The 19,041-nt window shown below is 38.9% G+C and overlaps 2 protein-coding genes across 2 annotated transcripts; one reads left to right on the top strand and one right to left on the bottom strand.

The window, feature by feature from the left end:
• Positions 1-352: 352 nt before the first annotated feature.
• Positions 353-10,860, bottom strand: LOC142969696 (cell adhesion molecule CEACAM5-like). Its single transcript, XM_076109703.1, has 12 exons — positions 10,815-10,860; positions 9,874-10,194; positions 8,188-8,460; positions 7,593-7,859; positions 6,295-6,570; positions 5,855-6,121; positions 4,574-4,846; positions 4,144-4,392; positions 2,521-2,626; positions 1,802-1,857; positions 1,294-1,334; positions 353-577 (listed from the first exon to the last, which is right to left on the bottom strand). The coding sequence occupies exons 1-12, from the start codon at positions 10,858-10,860 to the stop codon at positions 353-355; spliced, it is 2,400 nt and encodes a 799-aa protein (XP_075965818.1).
• A 1,880-nt stretch (positions 10,861-12,740) lies between these two features.
• LOC142969695 (cell adhesion molecule CEACAM6-like) lies at positions 12,741-18,512 on the top strand. The gene is made up of 6 exons (XM_076109702.1): positions 12,741-12,786; positions 13,381-13,701; positions 14,663-14,935; positions 15,716-15,988; positions 16,317-16,583; positions 18,394-18,512. The coding sequence occupies exons 1-6, from the start codon at positions 12,741-12,743 to the stop codon at positions 18,510-18,512; spliced, it is 1,299 nt and encodes a 432-aa protein (XP_075965817.1).
• The last annotated feature ends 529 nt before the right edge of the window (positions 18,513-19,041 follow it).

Genomic DNA, 19,041 nt, shown 5'->3' with positions numbered 1-19,041 from the left:
GACGCTAAATAAATATGAAAACAAATCCATAACTCATAAACTGGAATCTAAACTGTAATCACACATGTGGAGTCAAACATGACACAAAGCCAGTGTCAAACTGTACATATAAAAACAAAGAAAGCTATTATGCGGTAAGCTTATAGGCCAACATTGTGCCGCCTGACCTCAGTCATGGCAACAATCGAGATGGAGGTGGATTATTAACCACTGATAAAGTGCTTTGACACAAGTCAACATTAGTCCTCTATAAAAAGGAACTGAGAGGGAAGTGCAGGTGTCTCTGACCACATGTCAGCTGCTTCTCTCCTCCAGTCTAACCTTACCATATAATCCATCACATGCAGTGCGGTCATTTCTTGCGAACTTGTGCGTAAACGTCTGTGGCATTAGAACGAGGCTGAGGAGTTGGCTTCTTAATTCGCTGCTGGTGGGCATCATAGGTAGGAGGGGAGGAAGCTGCAGGAGGATTGTTGTTCACTATCTGGGCATATTCTGATGAGTTACTCTGTAACCCAAGCTGCACTGTCCCGCCGCCCTTCTTCTGGAAAATACTGATATCTGCGTAGTTCAACTCCTACAAACGACAAAGCCAGGGACAAAATATCCGATTACATTTACTGTTATATCACATCAGATGAAATCATAACAGTTCAATGGATATCTGACTAATATCCAAAACAAGCATAAACAATAAAAGCTGCATCAAACTGCTGATGTTAAGACACATACACACTCCCACTCCATGTTGTCAACTGAATATCTACTTCCTGGGTCAAAGTCTGACTTTGAACGCTGTGGTAAACACAGATCCCAGATGAGTCTGATAGAAGCTTCTTTTAAATCATCAAACAAGCCAGAACACAATCTGGCCACATACAGTATATATATCACAGAAAAAGAATCTCATATTTTAAGACTTTGCACATCACTTGAAACTCACCATTCTATATGATTAGCTACTATTTCTGTGCACGATATGTGATAAAATAATTAGTTTTAATCAAAACCTTGTATGTGGACCATCAAGACTTATGACAGTATGTGACAGTTAGGGGTTAGCGAGGAAACCTCACAGCGGGTTTTCAGTCCTACGACGGTGGTTCACGTCTTACTTCACTTATAGTTCTCTACCGAAGTGATCACCACTGTCATAGGACCGCTTAGCGGGATTGCAATGTTAGGGCTAGTTGAGCCAGGAAACTTAAAGATACTCTGGGTATGTTGGATTCGCTTTGAAGTACAGGCCTCAGGCTTATATCAGTAATCTGGTTAGCACTGGTTGATTTTTACCTGACCTCCTGTGTATGCTTTGTTGTCCTGGCCTTCAGCTCCTTTAAAATATAAGAAATAAACAATGTTTAGGATAATTTAAAGGCATATTATGCATTTAAAGTCACATTTAAAGACCCCTCCTCCCCACGGCTCAGCAACACCAGAAGCTCACGCCCTCTGACCTCTGTTGCCAGAACCGGGTTTACCACCTGCAGCATCACATACGGGGTTCACTCTTGTTTTGGAATGAGCTTGAATGCCACCTTTCTTTATTGGTGTTTTATCGATGCTGTGTCTGCCACACTCGTAGCTTCCTCTTTGATGTGTGATTGCGCATGTGTGGGGGCTGCACACCCAGTGCCCAAAGGTTGACGCCCAGAAACGTCCCAACGGCAAAATAGGAAGAAAATAAGAAAATACAGAAAGAGGGCCGGGTCTCTGCAGATACAGACTTAAATGAAGGGAGTAAATAATGCTGTATAGTACATATAGTCATATAAAACACCCACACACACAATACACATACCTGTTCCTGTGGTAGGGTTTCTGTTAGTAGTAGTAGAGAGTTTGCTTGTCCGTTTTCTGTTGAGAGAGGTAATGAATCATTATTATGTAAATAAGACATTAGCATTATATGTCATTTTGCCACATAATAATATTATATTGACATTATGTTGTTGAAATCAAATATATCTATTCATTGGAAATAACATAAAGGAAAATGTAGTTATTTCACAAAGACATTTTAGTCCAAAATGTACTTTTTAAGAGTAATTTACAAATAATGATTTCAACATTTGAAAAACTTTTAAACAGGTTTAAGTACTTAAAGATTTTTGAAACACTGATGACAAAGTTTTAACTCCTGGTGAGGCATTAATATTTATACCTGACAACAACAAAATGTTAAACTATGAAGTCGTACAGTGCCAAGGTGAAGTCAGGCTTACAATATGGAAAATGTACAACAAAAGCAGCACATATAAGTGACCCTTTGTTGAACATCAACCTTTTGTAGATTGAGTAAACATACGGCCTCAACGTCTACCTGAATCTAGTTCCACATTTTCTCTTCCTTTGCCATGTACTGGCTCTCCTGTCATTGCAGATCCTGCCTGGTCTTTGAGTCGTGGTTTTGGGTCCAAACTTGATAATACTGAGCAGTCGCCTCACCATAATTATGATAGATTCTTATTCATAAAAAAAAGGCTCTCTGGTAATATCTTAAAGCTCTTCTCCACTTACTTTTTGTTACAAATGTAGTACACTCCACCAACTGCTCCACAGATGACTAAAACTGCGATTACTATTGCAACGATGACACCAACCCAAAGTGTTCCCGTTGGTGGTTCTGGGCAGGCATAAATACAACAGGGGATAAGAACATGATTTTTACACCATTATGTATACAGAAACCACAGTAACTGTCTTATCGTCTCATTACGTCATGGATACAAAGCATTCAACCACTTCTCCCTTTATGTGATTTCCCAGTTGGCCAGTTACAAATACTGGTTTGCTTTACGTTAAGAGTAAGGCCCTCACTGTATATCTACTTTAGCTGAAGAACATTCAGTCAGCGTTTGCTGGAGCTGAAGACTACAAGTTTGAAAATGAAAAAAATCTGGAGATGGGGCGACAACAGTTTCCACTAGCATAAACAAATCTAAGGCTGTGTTCGAAATCGCTTACTAACCCCACTGAGTATGACGTCAAATTGAAGATATAGTGCGTTGGAACTGCACGGTATGTGGATTTTTTTGTGTATGCGAGTAATGCCTGCATGTGTGGGAATTTCTGAGTATGAGTGAGCTTAATGCACATCCTCAACTGCCCCACAATGCATTGCGTCTGTGGGCCTTTGTACTGGACTCAGTCATGTGATATTTCGAGCCAGGCTAAAAGCAGGCAGAGACTTCCGGTTCTGAAAAGTAAAGCCAATACAGATTCTTTGTGATGATTGTATACACTGATTGTATAGAAGTCTATGAGAAAATGATTACTTCCTCACTTGATTTATTAGCCACGTAAACATTGCAAACAATGAGTTTACAGTCTCAATAGCTAGTTTCAAGTCTTCCTCAAAACAGCATGATGTTCATTTTAGAGTAAAATGGGCGATAAAGCAGGTTATGATTTAGGGCGTGGCAAGCTTGTGAATGACTTTAACCCTTTCACAATGTGTTTTCAGTTCATGAGAGTTAATTGCAACATTTTGGGAGAATAGAAATGTCGTATTCAGGTTGTACAGGTTAGTTGTACTTAGTTCCACTCACACGTTACTTTTGTGTGCAAAAAAATAAGACGGCGACGTAAAAAAAACAAGATGGCGAAGGCCATAAGGCTGCAATCAAGGCTTCAAAGCCACAGTCCACAAACCAATATGTGGCGTCACAGTGACTGCTTCCACTTCTTATATAGTAGTCTATGGCTAAAATCTGTTTAATACTTTAATAAGTAACCATTTAGATAAAAAAACATTTTATCTAAGTTTATCCAAATAATGACTAACTGTGTGAGACCAGCTGTCAGTCATGTGATACGTCTCGCTTGAGTATACTTCAGTGTGAACAGTCCACTGGTAATATAATTGTTAATTTAGAAGGCAGTATGCAGTACATCCTGATGGAGTATGTAGCATGCATAGTTAGTATGCGATCTCGAACACAGTATAAATCTCTGACCAAACTGTTGCCGATTGAGTTGCATTATGGGTAGGTAGAAGAATGCTGTGAATAAAAAAATAATACAACTGCAAGAAACATCTTTAGGAAAACTGCTACTCTTCAGATTATCAGACGTATAACACTGTGTGATAACAATATTCAAGACTATCAACAAAATCTGTGATCAACACCATTTTGGTACCTGTTACAGACAATCCATGGACCGCTGACGATGTTCTCCCAGTTATATTATTCATCACTTCACAGGTGTAGTCGCCACTATCAGAATATTCAGTGATGTTTTTGGTGAAAACAGAAGAATTGTGTATCTTTGTCCCGTTCAGCATCCAGGTGTAAGTAGCAGGTACGGACTCAGCAAAGCAGTTTAATGTTAAGGTCTCATTCAAATGTATCTCACTTGGACCACTGATTCGAACATTTTCTGGTCCATCTGAAAAACAGATATTTGTAAAAGTTCTTAAAGCAGCATAGATAATAAAGAATTTAAAACTGATTCAATAATTGATTTAAAAATCTTGTGTCACAGACCTACAAACTAAAATATTTCAGTAGCACACTGTTATTTAAGGCAGTCATCATTTTGAACAGTAAATGTATAGTTTGTTACCTACAGAAAACAACCATGATGTATGTAGCTTCATCGTGGCTGAGGGGGTTGCTGACGTTACAAAAATAATCTCCAGTGTCTTTTTTACTCAGACTGTTAAAAGACAGCACTCTGTTGTTGTCGTAAAGTGCCATGTTGTCATCCGGAGTCAGAGTTAAGCCATCCTTCATCCACTCTCTGGTAAACACAGAGCCAGCAGCATCACAGGATAAGTTGAAAGAGTTCCCTTCAATCAACGAGTTTGTTTTCGATGTGATAGAAGCACCTGATATTCTCTCTGTTGGGCAACAGATGTGTGAAAAATATGAGAACAGCAACAAAAGTAACTGTTACTGTGAATTGACTGAGTAAATACATTCAAAGGAACTTGCAAGACACAAACATAACTACAGAACCCTTAATCCGGTATAACATGCCAAGTGTCAGACTGTCCACACTCAGACTGTCAAACACAGTTTTGGGTAATCTATCATTTAGAAAAATCATCTATTTGAGTGCAACATACCGTTGACTTTTTAGAACCATAGTGTGTCAGTTCACACGTTGAATAATGGAGAAGCACCAGATTTTTTAACAATTGACTCAAAACAGCAGACAGATGCAGTTTGACCAAATGTCATTCTTTCAATGTTTTGACCACAAATCTCTACATAGCATGTCATCCATGAACACAACATTGACACATTATCAGTGTTCAAGTTGATACAGCAAACATTTAGGTTCGACATGCAGAACATACAGAGCAACCTTTAGAGTCGTGTTTCTGTCCACCTGTCCAATATTCACTCTCCTTTTAAGTTTGCTTTCTTTCTCCACCAACTCCTGAGGGGAAAATGTCGCTTTAGCTGCGAAATGATCTACTATGTTCACCAGCTAATTTCTAACACGGTCTGTCAGCAGTTAGGTGTAGGGCAGTTAGTGTACAGTTGGTTTAGCAGAAAAAGATTCCATGAAAGTGAACCAAAACAGTCAAGATTCAGGCCAGAAAACCAAAACAATGAAAAATTATCGATTTTGAGTTATGTTTTTTGATGACCTTTTCGAATCAAAACTTTGCCTGCAAGATTAGGCAATAAAATCTAAAATTCAAAAAGGTGCCTACTGTTTTTATATCACCTATTTTACTGAAAATTAAAATGTTTGTCTTTATAATTATAATTGTTATTGTTATTTTAAGATACACTGCTTTGAGTCCGCACTTTACCAATACAAACTATGCAATTGTACACTTACTGACACTTCGCTACTATATCCACTACATCCAATACTCTTAATTCAAACTTACCCAATACAGAGACAACTGAGGGCTGAGACATTTCATTTTTCAGAGTTTTGCTGTTAAAGGCCTGACAGCTGTAGCTTCCACTCTGATTCATCTGACTATTCATCAGTCTGAGCTCTGGTCCAGTATCAGAGAGCAGGTCTCCATTCAGAAACCACTGAAACAGGGCAGAAGGTCTGGAGACCGCTGAGCACATCAGGCTGATGTTTGACCCTTCATCATAGTATTCTTGTGACGGAGATATTGTCAGATTAATATTATCTGGGCCATCTACAGTGTGCGGCATATGAGTAGTAGAAAAACAAAACAAAAAATCATTAAAAGAATGTTCTACGTGACATGCAGCTTCTGTCAGTGTGAAGCCTCATTATACTGAAACATCAACTTTGAAGCATGCATATAGTGCAGGATAACGAGTCTGCACATATAAGTCAATAACTCACAGTTGATGGAGAGGTTTACTGGACCACTGGTGCCATTGCTTACAGGATTAGACACTTGACACCTGAATGGTCCCTGGTCATAGCGCGTCACACTGACTATAGTGAGAGTGGAGCCTCCATCAGTGAGCTGAACTCTGTCACTTTCTGTAATCTCAGAGCTGCCGTTCAGCCAGAGGAAAGAGAGAGAGGATCCAGAGGAGGAGCAGGACAGACGGACAGTACTGTACTCCAACATGTCTGTTGTGTTTGAAGTCACCATGACATTGGCAACACCCGCTGTGGGTGAAAAACATTGTGGTTTTACTGACCACCTTTCAGGGCCAAGGGCACATTGTTCAGTAGAGTGGAGCAATGTGGAGAGTGAATATGAATCCCATTTTAATGATACCATGATAAATGATAATGATTAGATGTTAAAGGTCTGTATGCGACTTGGACACATGTTGTGATAGGAAAGTTTACTTTGTTTATCATACACTATCTGTTGTTTAGTGCAATATTTAACCAGTGTTTGCTAACCTTACCTTGTTTATTTGACCTAATCAGCCATGACCACATTCACCTTGTAAACACTGTAAAGATTTTGCAGTTATAACAAGTAACGTGCATTTACACGGTGAATGTCTTTAACTATGACTGTCCTCAGTCTGTGTATTAGTCATATTTTCTCGCCACAACTGTTACTGGCCACTCCAAGAAGTATTTTTTGTTCGACCTCAAACGTTTTTCATTCTGAGCCTCAGTTGTCTCTGTACAGTCAACAATTGCAGACGTATCTTGTATTGTTCTTTTTGTTCCACAAATGCTTCATACAACCTTTTCAATTTGCAGCTGGGGGAGACAGGTTTTTTGTTGGTGTCATTTGGAAAAATATCCCAAATAAACTTTCAGCATATTGTGATACAAGTGGTCTGATAGAAGACTAGACTTCTGCACCTCCTCTTGGCTCTCCTCAGGCTTTAGAAAACCTGGTGACAGGAGACGTTGAGCAATCACAGCTCATTTCAGAGAGAGGGCGTTCCTATAAGCTGTTCCACAAATGCAGATGCACGCACACATCCCAGATGGTGAAAGCCTGATTCAATGGCAGGAAATCCTGCAGTTAAAGTTGCTATTCCAGCATTTGCAACAACGGTCTACACTGCAAAGCAACCCAATAAAAGGAAGATGGACTTCTCTGTTTTTTGCCTTTTCCAGAAAACTGCATACCCCAGCTTTAAGAAAGCTTCCTCTGATACCATCACCCCTTCTTTTTTGTATCCATATTTCTTTGAACAAAACATTTCATTGAAACTTACTCAGTACAGAGATGGCTGCAGGCTGAGATTTTATAGATCTCAGAGTTCTGTTGTTAAAGGCTTGACAGCTGTAGTTCCCACTCTTACTCTCCTGAATGTTCATCAGACTGAGCTCTGGTCCAGTATCAGACAGCAGATCTCCATTCAGAAGCCACGTATATTGGGCATCAGGTGTGGAGTCAGCTGAACAGGTCAGGGTGATGTTTGATCCTTCCTCATAGTATTCTTGTGACGGATATATTGTCAGATTAATATTATCAGGGCCATCTGCATTTAGGGGAAAACAACAGCAAAAATGTAGTATGCACAACTGCATTATTATATATCAAGTCACCAGAAATGTAACAGAACAAGCCTGCAATGAACAATTAATGAATGAAACCATCTGTACAATACTCTTGTTGGCATTGTGCTGTAGTTTGATTGATTCTATAAGGTTGAAAAATGTGTTTCTAATACTTTGGACAATATAATGGGGACAAAATACACAACACAAGGCCACTCCTCACCAAGCTGTTAAAATCTAAACTTTCTATCTCTGTTTGCATCCAGATGTTGTCAGATGAAGAACTGAGCATGTAGGTTAGTAACTCACAGCTGATGAAGAGGTTTATTGGACCACTTGTGGCACTACTGACAGGGTTGGACACATTACACCTGAATGGTCCCTGGTCGTAGCGCGTCACATTAATCGTGACATTGGCGCCTCCATCAGTGAGCTGAACTCTGTCGCCGGCTGTAACCTCAGAGCTGCCGTTGAACCAGAGGAAAGAGAGAGAGGATCCAGAGGAGGAGCAGGACAGACGGACAGAGCTGTCCTCCAGTAAGTCTGTGCTGCTGGCAGTTGCCATGACATTGGAAACTGGCACTGTGGATGAAAAACAAAATGGTTTTACATTTACCACCACATAACAAAGGTACAGTAGAAGGAAACACTGAGAATGAATCTATGATCCTATAATGAGATGTTGAGTGGCTGCACATTGAAAGTTTATAGTACTGGCATTAAATTAACTCAGTGGTATTTTAGGTGGTTGTTCTTTCGAATACATTTTCAATATCATGTAGTCCAATTTATCATCCTATGACCTTAACACAGTATGACCATAAAACATCCATCAATATCTTACTGAGTGTCTCAACAAGAGCTACATATGAAAAGCAAATTAAGGCAGGACAGTTGTGCAGGAATGCATTCGAGTCCACAGGTGTATTTAAAAAAGACTGTCAACACAGTGTATCCATTACATGTTTTGTAACATATTGTTGATATCAGTGGTTAGGGTCAAACAACTAAAATTAGAATATTGGTGAAAGGATTCAAAACTCATAGCTGTATGACTTATAGACTTTAAATTTCATTATGAGTGAGAAAACATCCCAAAATTTGGATCGAGAAGTAAATTGAGCATAAAAGTTTATTCTTGACTTCAGAAATAGTTGTTTGACAACCACAGCAAAAAGTTATTATGCACAACTACATTATCATTTATCAAGTCACCAGAATGAAATGTAACAGAACAAGCCTGCAATGAAGACAAGACAACACAAGGCTACTCCTCACTAAGCTGTTACAATCTAAACTTTCCATCTCTGTTTGCATCCAGATGTTGTCAGATGAAGAACTGAGCATGTAGGTTAGTAACTCACAGCTGATGAAGAGGTCTATTGGATCACTTCTGGCACTACTGACAGGGTTGGACACATTGCACCTGAATGGTCCCTGGTCGTAGCGCGTCACATTAATCGTGAGAGTGGAGCCTCCATCAGTGAGCTGAACTCTCTCGCCGGCTGTAACCTCAGAGCTGCTGTTGAACCAGAGGAAAGAGAGAGAGGATCCAGAGGAGGAGCAGGACAGACGGACAGAGCTGTCCTCCAGTAAGTCTGTGCTGCTGGCAGTTGCCATGACATCGGACACTCGCACTGTGAATAAAAAACATAACATAAATTTCACTATGAGTGAGAAAACATCCCAAAATTTGGATCGAGAAGTAAATTGAGCATAAAAGTTCATTCTTGACCTTAGAAATAGTTGTTTGACATAAAATAAATGTTATTTAAAGTTGACTTACTTGCTTTTTCCTTGCTTGTTTTGTCTTGGTATCACATAATTATTATCATGTCATTATGTAATAACATCATCTGAATTATTTTTTAACATGTATGTTTTAAACCTTTTTATAGATCAAATTTCAAATCACTCGCCACCTAAACACTTTTTATTAATCAATCAACTGTCATGCATAGTCTCCACTAAGAATTGATATTGAAATTTGCTCACCATGTACGTCCAGTCTTGTTTTCCCTTCCTTTGGTCGTTCTCCAGCTGGAATAATGGAAACGCTGTATTCTCCATTGTCATTGTGAGTCAGATTCCTGAGCTCCAGAGATCCAGTATATATGAAGAAGGTGATCCTGCCTTCGTATTCTGCAGTCGTGAAGTTGTTAACATTGAAAGCTATTATATCTTTATCACCAAATTTCCAGACCACCGATTGAAATGGTGTTTCTGATGGAGTCACTGTTGTGGTGAACATCACTGTGTCTCCAACAGCTTTAGTCAGAGGACCGTCTGGCAACACACCAGCTCCTTTGGTCAAACCTGGAGGAGACATTTACAGGTCTGAGAGGAGATCGGATAAATTGTGGAGATTGAAAAATCGTCATAATCCGAAAGGAAAAACACAAAAACAATCATTTCCATAATATATTAGTATAGATGTCTATCTATTGAAAACAAACAAGCAATGAAGTAACAGTGGTTATAGTTTCAATCTTCAGCATTTTAATTATATGACATTTTTAGACCACATTATGGAACTCAAGTCCAACAAATGGAACCAATTAGTGAGAAACTAGTGGGCTAACTATCGATCAGAACAGCCAGTATAATATTAGGCATTTTAATCTATCATACACTTTCCAATAAAGCTACTCTTTTTTATCTAATTTTTATTAATAATTTATAATCATATTTCCTAGAGCACATTCATCAGAGCAAACTATAAAAAAATAAAATTGTTTGAGCAATTAAGTTACTTTTAGTAGTTATGTGTATGGTCTGTTGTACATGCTGCTATCGAGTCACAATAGCATGATAGCAGACCTGAAGATCAGGGCACCAACAACATCTCAACAATTCAACGATTTACAAAGTTTAGAAAATGCATTTCGAACACTGACAGCAGAAGACAATGAAACTTTTAAAATAAAGAGTCTTACCTGTGAAAGTCACAGCGACTGTACAAAGTAAAGGAAAAATATCCATTGATCTGCCTTTGTGAGATAGAAACAGCTGAGGGAAATGTCACTCATCAAACTTTGACTGTCGTAATAAAGTGAGCCTCCGGCAGCTCCAATTATACGAGTCAGTAAACGCGGAGCTACGTGTTGAGTTACAAAGTGTCTGCATAATGAGATAAACCCACTAAGCTGCAGTCATGACCCAAAGCTGCTAGACGTCACCCTCTAGTGGTGGAAATGTGTTCATATATTGACATTTGCATTTGAGAATTTATTATTAGCGAGTTGTTTGAGTCCCGAGGAAATTATAGAAGAGTGGTAACAAAATAAAGATTTTAGATTAATAACCATACATTTCAACCTAATTGTGTTGCAATGCATCATGTAGATCTTGAGATATTTCACAGGATAGTTAAACGTTTGACCTGCAGGGGGCGCAAGAGGAAGGTCAGAGGATCACCCAGTCTGTGTGTGTAGGTTTTCATTCTCTGGGTGCAATTAATGTCCGTCTACAATTTAAACTTTCCATTTTATAGCAATCCATTTTTTTTGTCCAAACCAATGTGGTTACCAACCAACCAAACAGACCAACATTGCCATAGAGACTCTAGTATGGCTAATGTTAGGTTTTTTAAGAACAAAGGATGAAGGAGCCTGCAGGCCGCAGGTACTCTTCTGCTGCGAGCTTCTTACTGCGCACGCGCATCAGAAGAATGAGCTGGACCCGGTCCAAAATTAAAACAATATTTAATGTACTACACAAAGTTCACTTACAAACTGAATTAACTATCAATAGTAATGTTCTCGAGAGCAGAGACCACATACACGCATCTCCTCACAGTCCGGCGCGGCCAGTTAGCTGAAAATGAGAGCTGCAGTGATCTGAGGTAAACTCCCTAAAACATTGTCTTTTGTATCCCCTGAGAGTCGGAAAGTGTCCGATACTGTCATAAAACGTGTGAATGACCCTCCGTGGCGATTAGTGATTGGCTTCATTTGAATTCTGTCCCCTCCCATTATCGATCCCTTAGCAAAACATCTTGAACTCCACCTCTCCGTCGTGGTCAGCTTTGGCATTTGACCGTCCCACTGGCCCCATCCTCCATCGATGAGGTCGCCTCCATTTGCTGCTGCATGTCTGACACCTCACTCAGAATCCCTATCTGACCCTCAAAACTATTCTTAGTGTTTTAATACCTACAGTGACTATACTTCTATGATTTAATACATTCAATGAGTTAATATACTGTAACATATAATATCCTCTATAAGTAAGAATATTGTAAACATAATACATTCCATATGGAAACATATTGTGACTAACATATTTATTATTGTAACACTTCTACTCACCACTAGGGGTGTTATTAAATCCTACTAATAATGCGTTTAATACTGAAATTCTCCACACTAACAATACCTAAAACAACAGAACTACGACATACATCACACTTTATATGACTTCATCTACTGCAGTACAGCATACTGTGTTAAAATCAAATTATTTGTGAACAAAGATTGTGTCTTGCCATCAGCAACCTGACGGGACTAAAGTATCAATTGTAATGTTGCCGACTCGGAGCAAAGATCCACATCCAAAATAGGGCGTCTCTGAACAAACCCATGACTGTTTAATGATGTCAAACTGTGGTTGTTGCTATTTGGACATAATAAATTCAAAGTCCTTCACAGTTGTGTTTTGTGTACATTGTTAATGATCAACTACAGTGCAGGGAAGTGAACCTTTCAGAGATATGATGATGGGGAAAACTCCCACTGCACAGTACTTCCTTGTACTACCTTCATAAATTGAAATCAGCACACATTATTCTGAAATTATCAAAGCAAAGTGAAGGAGTGTGATCCCTCTTTTCTCTTGTCATATTTAATGGTATTGAAGAAGAAATGGAAATAGCTGTGATACACTTCATCATCCTGATGGCCATCTCAGGTGAGCTTTTACCCCATGATACAGCAGATAGAAGTGATAAATAACTTCATTAAAGTTCCTCTGTTGCTGTATTCTAAATTCCTGTGGGAAGACACACATTTTACTAACATGAGAAGTCAAAGAGGAGTTTCTATGCGGCTGACAATCTGCTATGTAAACATGTCAGCTACTTCAGCTTGTTAGCAATTTGATGATCACTTTAACTTTATGTGTGTGTGTTGCCAGACGCTTCTCTGAATTTAGCTGTTGGAGAGACAGTGATGTTCACCACAACAGTGAAAGTATATGATAGATTAAAATGCCTAATATACCTACTGACTGTTCTGATCGATAGTTAGCCCACTAGTCTCTCACTAAATGGTTCCATTTGTTGGACTTGAGTTCCAAAATGTGGTCTAAAAATGTCATATAATTAAAATGCTGAAGATTGAAACTATAACCACTGTAACGTCATTGCTTGTTTGTTTTCAATAGATAGACATCTATACTAATATATTATGGAAATTGTTGTTTTTGTGTTTTTTCTTTCGGATTATGACGATTTTTTGCCGATATGCTGAGATCTCCTCTCAGACCTGTAAATGTCTCCTCCAGGTTTGACCAAAGGAGCTGGTGTGTTGCCAGACGGTCCTCTGACTAAAGCTGTTGGAGAGACAGTGATGTTCACCACAACACTGACTCCATCAGAAACACCATTTCAATCGGTGGTCTGGAAATTTGGTGATAAAGATATAATAGCTTTTAATGTTAACAACTTCACTACAGCAGAATACGAAGGCAGGATCACCCTCTTCATATCTACTGGATCTCTGGAGCTCAGGAATCTGACTCACAATGACAGTGGAGAATACAGCGTTTCCATTATTCCAGTTGGAGAACGACCAAAGGAAGGGAAAACAAAACTGGACGTACATGGTGAGCAAATTCCACACATTTCACAAGTTTCTTCTCTTTCAATAATCAATGCATAGATATTGAGAAGGAAATAGATATTGTTTCAGTTCAAATAATTGTGTTCAGTGTTTTCTGATAAAATCTATACTGAGACCAGAATTCAGATTATGTTATTACATTAATCATTGCATAACACTAATAATATAATAATACTAAAACAAAAACCGAAAAATCTGAGGGGTGGTTGAAAGCTAGGGAAGATGCAAGTAGTTAGATCATAAGATCTTAATACTTATTTCTTAAACTACTATTTCCAAGGTCAAGAATAAACTTTCACACTAAAATTAAATGTAAATTTGAGGATGGATTCTCACTCATTATGAAATCTAAAGTGTCAAAGTCTTACAATAACTGCATCATAACTTACATCTTAATCATTTCACTGGACCACTGATGTGACATCCTTTTAGTGGAATGACTATAAGCGCAAAAATCAACATTAAGTAAAAAAATCTATATATAAAACGGTTAGATTGAGTTTGTAGTTTTTAGGGTCACCTGTATAGTCTGTACATATTTAGCTTTGGTTGACACTGTATCAGTATTGGTTGTATTGGTTGAAGCGTTAAGGTCATACATTCTTGTAGTGTTGAACTAGACTGCAGAATATTACAAATGTATTCTAAAGAAGAACCATTTAAAAGTACAACTAAAAATAACACAGAGGTAAATCAGTGCCAGTTCGACACAATATCAACAAAAATGAATCTCCCTCTGGTGTGCAAAGCATTTTGTAAAAGCCCGAAACAGACTGTTTGGTCTAAACATTTGTGAGAAAATGTGGCAGGAGCTCATGTAAACTTTCAATGTGCAGCCACTCAACATCTCATTATAGGATCATAGATTCATTCTCAGTGTTTCCTTCTACTGTACCTTTGTTATGTGGTGGCAAATGTAAAACCATTTTGTTTTTCATCCACAGTGCGAGTGTCCGATGTCATGGCAACTGCCAGCAGCACAGACTTACTGGAGGACAGCTCTGTCCGTCTGTCCTGCTCCTCCTCTGGATCCTCTCTCTCTTTCCTCTGGTTCAACGGCAGCTCTGAGGTTACAGCCGGCGACAGAGTTCAGCTCACTGATGGAGGCTCCATTCTCACTATTAATGTGACGCGCTACGACCAGGGACCATTCAGGTGCAATGTGTCCAACCCTGTCAGTAGTGCCACAAGTGGTCCAATAAACCTCTTCATCAGCTGTGAGTTACTAACCTACATGCTAAGTTCTTCATCTGACAACATCTGGATGCAAACAGAGATGGAAAGTTTAGATTGTAACAGCTTAGTGAGGAGTGGCCTTGTGTTGTCTTGTCTTCATTGCAGGCTTGTTCTGTTACATTTCATTCTGGTGACTTGATAAATGATAATGTAGTTGTGCATAATAACTTTTTTCTGTGGTTTTCAAACAACTATTTCTAAAGTCAAGAATAGACTTTTATGCTCAATTTACTTCTCGATACAAATGTTGGGATGTTTTCTCACTCATAATGAAATTTAAAGTCTATAAGTCATACAGCTATGAGTTTTGAATAATTTCACCAATATTCTAATTTTAGTTGTTTGACCCTAACCACTGATATCAACAATATGTTACAAAACATGTAATGGATACACTGTGTTGACAGTCTTTTTTAAATACACCTGTGCTCGAATGCATTCCTGCACAGCTGTCCTGCCTTAATTTACTTTTCATATGTAGCTCTTGTTGAGACACTCAGGAAGATATTGATGGATGTTTTATGGTCATACTGTGTCAAGGTCATAGGATGATAAATTGGACTACATGATATTGAAAATGTATTCGAAAGAACAACCACCTAAAATACCACTGAGTTAATTTAATGCCAGTACTGTAAACTTTCAATGTGCAGCCACTCAACATCTCATTATAGGATCATAGATTCATTCTCAGTGTTTCCTTCTACTGTACCTTTGTTATGTGGTGGTAAATGTAAAACCATTTTGTTTTTCATCCACAGTGCCAGTTTCCAATGTCATGGCAACTGCCAGCAGCACAGACTTGGTGGAGGACAGCTCTGTCCGTCTGTCCTGCTCCTCCTCTGGATCCTCTCGCTCTTTCCTCTGGTTCAACGGCAGCTCTGAGGTTACAGCCGGCGAGAGAGTTCAGCTCACTGATGGAGGCGCCAATGTCACGATTAATGTGACGCGCTACGACCAGGGACCATTCAGGTGCAATGTGTCCAACCCTGTCAGTAGTGCCAGAAGTGATCCAATAGACCTCTTCATCAGCTGTGAGTTACTAACCTACATGCTCAGTTCTTCATCTGACAACATCTGGATGCAAACAGAGATGGAAAGTTTAGATTTTAACAGCTTGGTGAGGAGTAGCCTTGTGTTGTGTATTTTGTCCACATTGTATTGTCCAAAGTATTAGAAACACATTTTTCAACCTTATAGAATCAATCAAACTACAGCACAATGCCAACAAGAGTATTGTACAGATGGTTTCATTCATAAATTGTTCATTGCAGGCTTGTTCTGTTACATTTCTGGTGACTTGATATATAATAATGCAGTTGTGCATACTACATTTTTGCTGTTGTTTTCCTCTACATGCAGATGGCCCAGATAATATTAATCTGACAATATATCCGTCACAAGAACACCATGAGGAAGGATCAAACATCACCCTGAACTGTTCAGCTGACTCCACACCTGATGCCCAATATACGTGGTTTCTGAATGGAGATCTGCTGTCTGATACTGGACCAGAGCTCAGTCTGATGAACATGCAGGAGAGTAAGAGCGGGAACTACAGCTGTCAAGCCTTTAACAACAGAACTCTGAGATCTATAAAATCTCAGCCTGCAGCCATCTCTGTACTGAGTAAGTTTCAATGAAATGTTTTGTTCAAACAAATATGGATACAAAAACGAAGGGGTGATGGTATCAGACAGTGGCGGCTGGTGGAAAATGTTCTAGGTAGGGCCATCCTATCAATTTCAGCAAACATCCCAGTATGATTTAATGTAAAAAAAATTAAAGTATCAAACACGCATTACTACTTTGCAGTTAAATATTTAACATTTATTCCAACACGAAAAAAAGCAGTAAATAACACTTATATAATATAATATAATATAACATGTTTATTTATTGAGATGCCCCTAGGGACCTTGTTATTGGAGGTAAAGATCAGGAGAAGTAAACATGAAGTGTAATAATGAATACTGATGTTAAATTAAGCTATGATGAGTTTTCACTGTTAATTTACCATCTCAATTAAATGTTGATGCCTCCATGACCAAGTTAAGCAGATGAGACTGAGGACAACTATGTACAAGAAAAGATGTTCACTTTGTCTAATATGTAGCTTGACAGAGTTCTCCATGTGTGTCCTGGTGTTCTCATGTTTCCTTACCTCCTCATCCCTCACTCCCGTAGCTGTCATGCTGGATCTGTCCCCGTTGTTTTAAAAAGCTAACTAAGTTATTAGCATGACGTCATCTTGCTAGCCAAACCTGTCTGGTGTACAGCTAGTACAGAAGCTTCGCATGTACTGCTTCCCTTTCCCGCTAGTCTGCTGTCTGATTGTGGGGCCAGGCTGATCTGGGATCAGCTCTTTGGCCTGCAGAATCTCCGCCAAAGTTCTCCTCTCAAACGAGACTTGGAGGAGTAGTGCTCGCGCTGGCGCTGGCGCTCGCCTGTAGAGACTTCTCCTGACGAGGCCGCGCAGCGAGGGGGGCAAAATCATTTTAGCCCCACACTGAATCTATTTGAGGGCGCTGATTGGCTAAATTGTATGTCACTCATTTATATCTTTAATCAGCAATTGGCTAAACTGCTTCATAGACCCGCCTCTTTTGGGCTAAAACGATTTAGCCCCCCTAGCTGCGCACTCTGAGACGTGTCGTGCACATAGGCTGAGAGCACGAGCAGACGAGGACACAGGCGGAGAGGACGAGCAGGAAAAGCATATATTTTGCGCAGATATCATATTTTACACATATTACTGGGTACATTCCATAGTTCAAACACACAAATATTGACAATTTGTATAATTTATGATTATTATAATTTTTTTTTTTTTTTGTGGCTCAAGGTGGGGCCATGCCCCATTGCCCTCTATTGGCCAGCCGCCACTGGTATCAGATGAAGCTTTCTTAAAGCTGGGATATGCAGTTTTCTGTTGCAAATACAGCCCTCCTCCTGCAGCTCTCCCTTCTCTGTGCTAAGCCCCTCCCATTAGACGGCAGCTGGATTATTGTGACGTCACAAGATCATTCCAGACAACAACCTAAAGAGGTTAGCAAAAGGCCCATCCATGTCTAAAACACTTTGTCTATATTGTCATGACTAATTACACTATTCTTAGAGTCTTTTAGACTCTTTTTGAGAAGTCCGTCTAACTCCCCACCTCCAGATTTCTTTCATTTTCAAACTTGTAGTCTTCAGCTCCAGCAAACGCTGACTGAATGTTCTTCAGCTAAAGTAGATATACAGTGATGGCCTTACTCTTAACGTGAAGCAAACCAGTATTTGTAACTGGCCAACTGGGAAATCACATAAAGAGAGAAGTGGTTGTATGCTTTGTATCTACGGCGTAATGAGACGATAAGACAGTTACTGTGGTTTCTGTATACATAATGGTGTAAAAATCATGTTCTTATCCCCTGTTGTATTTATGCCTGCCCAGGACCACCACCACCACCGGGAACACTTTCGGCTGGTGCCATCGTTGGAATAGTAATTGCAGTTTTAGTCATCTGTGGAGTAGTTGGTGGAGGAGTGTACTACATTTATAACAAAAAGTAAGTGGAGAAGAGTTTTAAGATATTACCAGAGTGCCTTTTTTTATGAATAAGAATCTATCATAATTATGGTAAGGCGACTGCATATATATATATATATCCATATATATATATATATCCATATATATATATATATATATATATATATATATATATATATATATATCCATATATATATATATATATATATATATATATATATATATATATCCATATATATATATATATATATATATATATCCATATATATATTGTTGAGAATAATAACTGATAACTGATTAAGAAAACGACAACACATAGGCCCAAAACACAAACAAGCATTAAACGTTACACCTCACACTCTTAATGTGCTCATTGCTTAGAAATGTATGTGGAAAACACTGAAGAAGGTCAAATACTCCAGACAGAGCATTCTAGTGTCTGTCTGCACAAAAGAAGAAGTACAGTGACACATTAAAGGTCAGCTTAATGCCTATTCCGCAAACCACAGGATGCTAGAGTAAAAACAATGTCTGGTTAGCCGCGAGATTAAT

This window comes from Anarhichas minor, unplaced genomic scaffold (assembly GCF_050575085.1).
Source record: "Anarhichas minor isolate MPS153535 unplaced genomic scaffold, ASM5057508v1 ptg000041l, whole genome shotgun sequence".
Classification (NCBI taxonomy): domain Eukaryota; kingdom Metazoa; phylum Chordata; class Actinopteri; order Perciformes; family Anarhichadidae; genus Anarhichas; species Anarhichas minor.
This window is presented reverse-complemented; position numbering and strand designations above follow the sequence as displayed.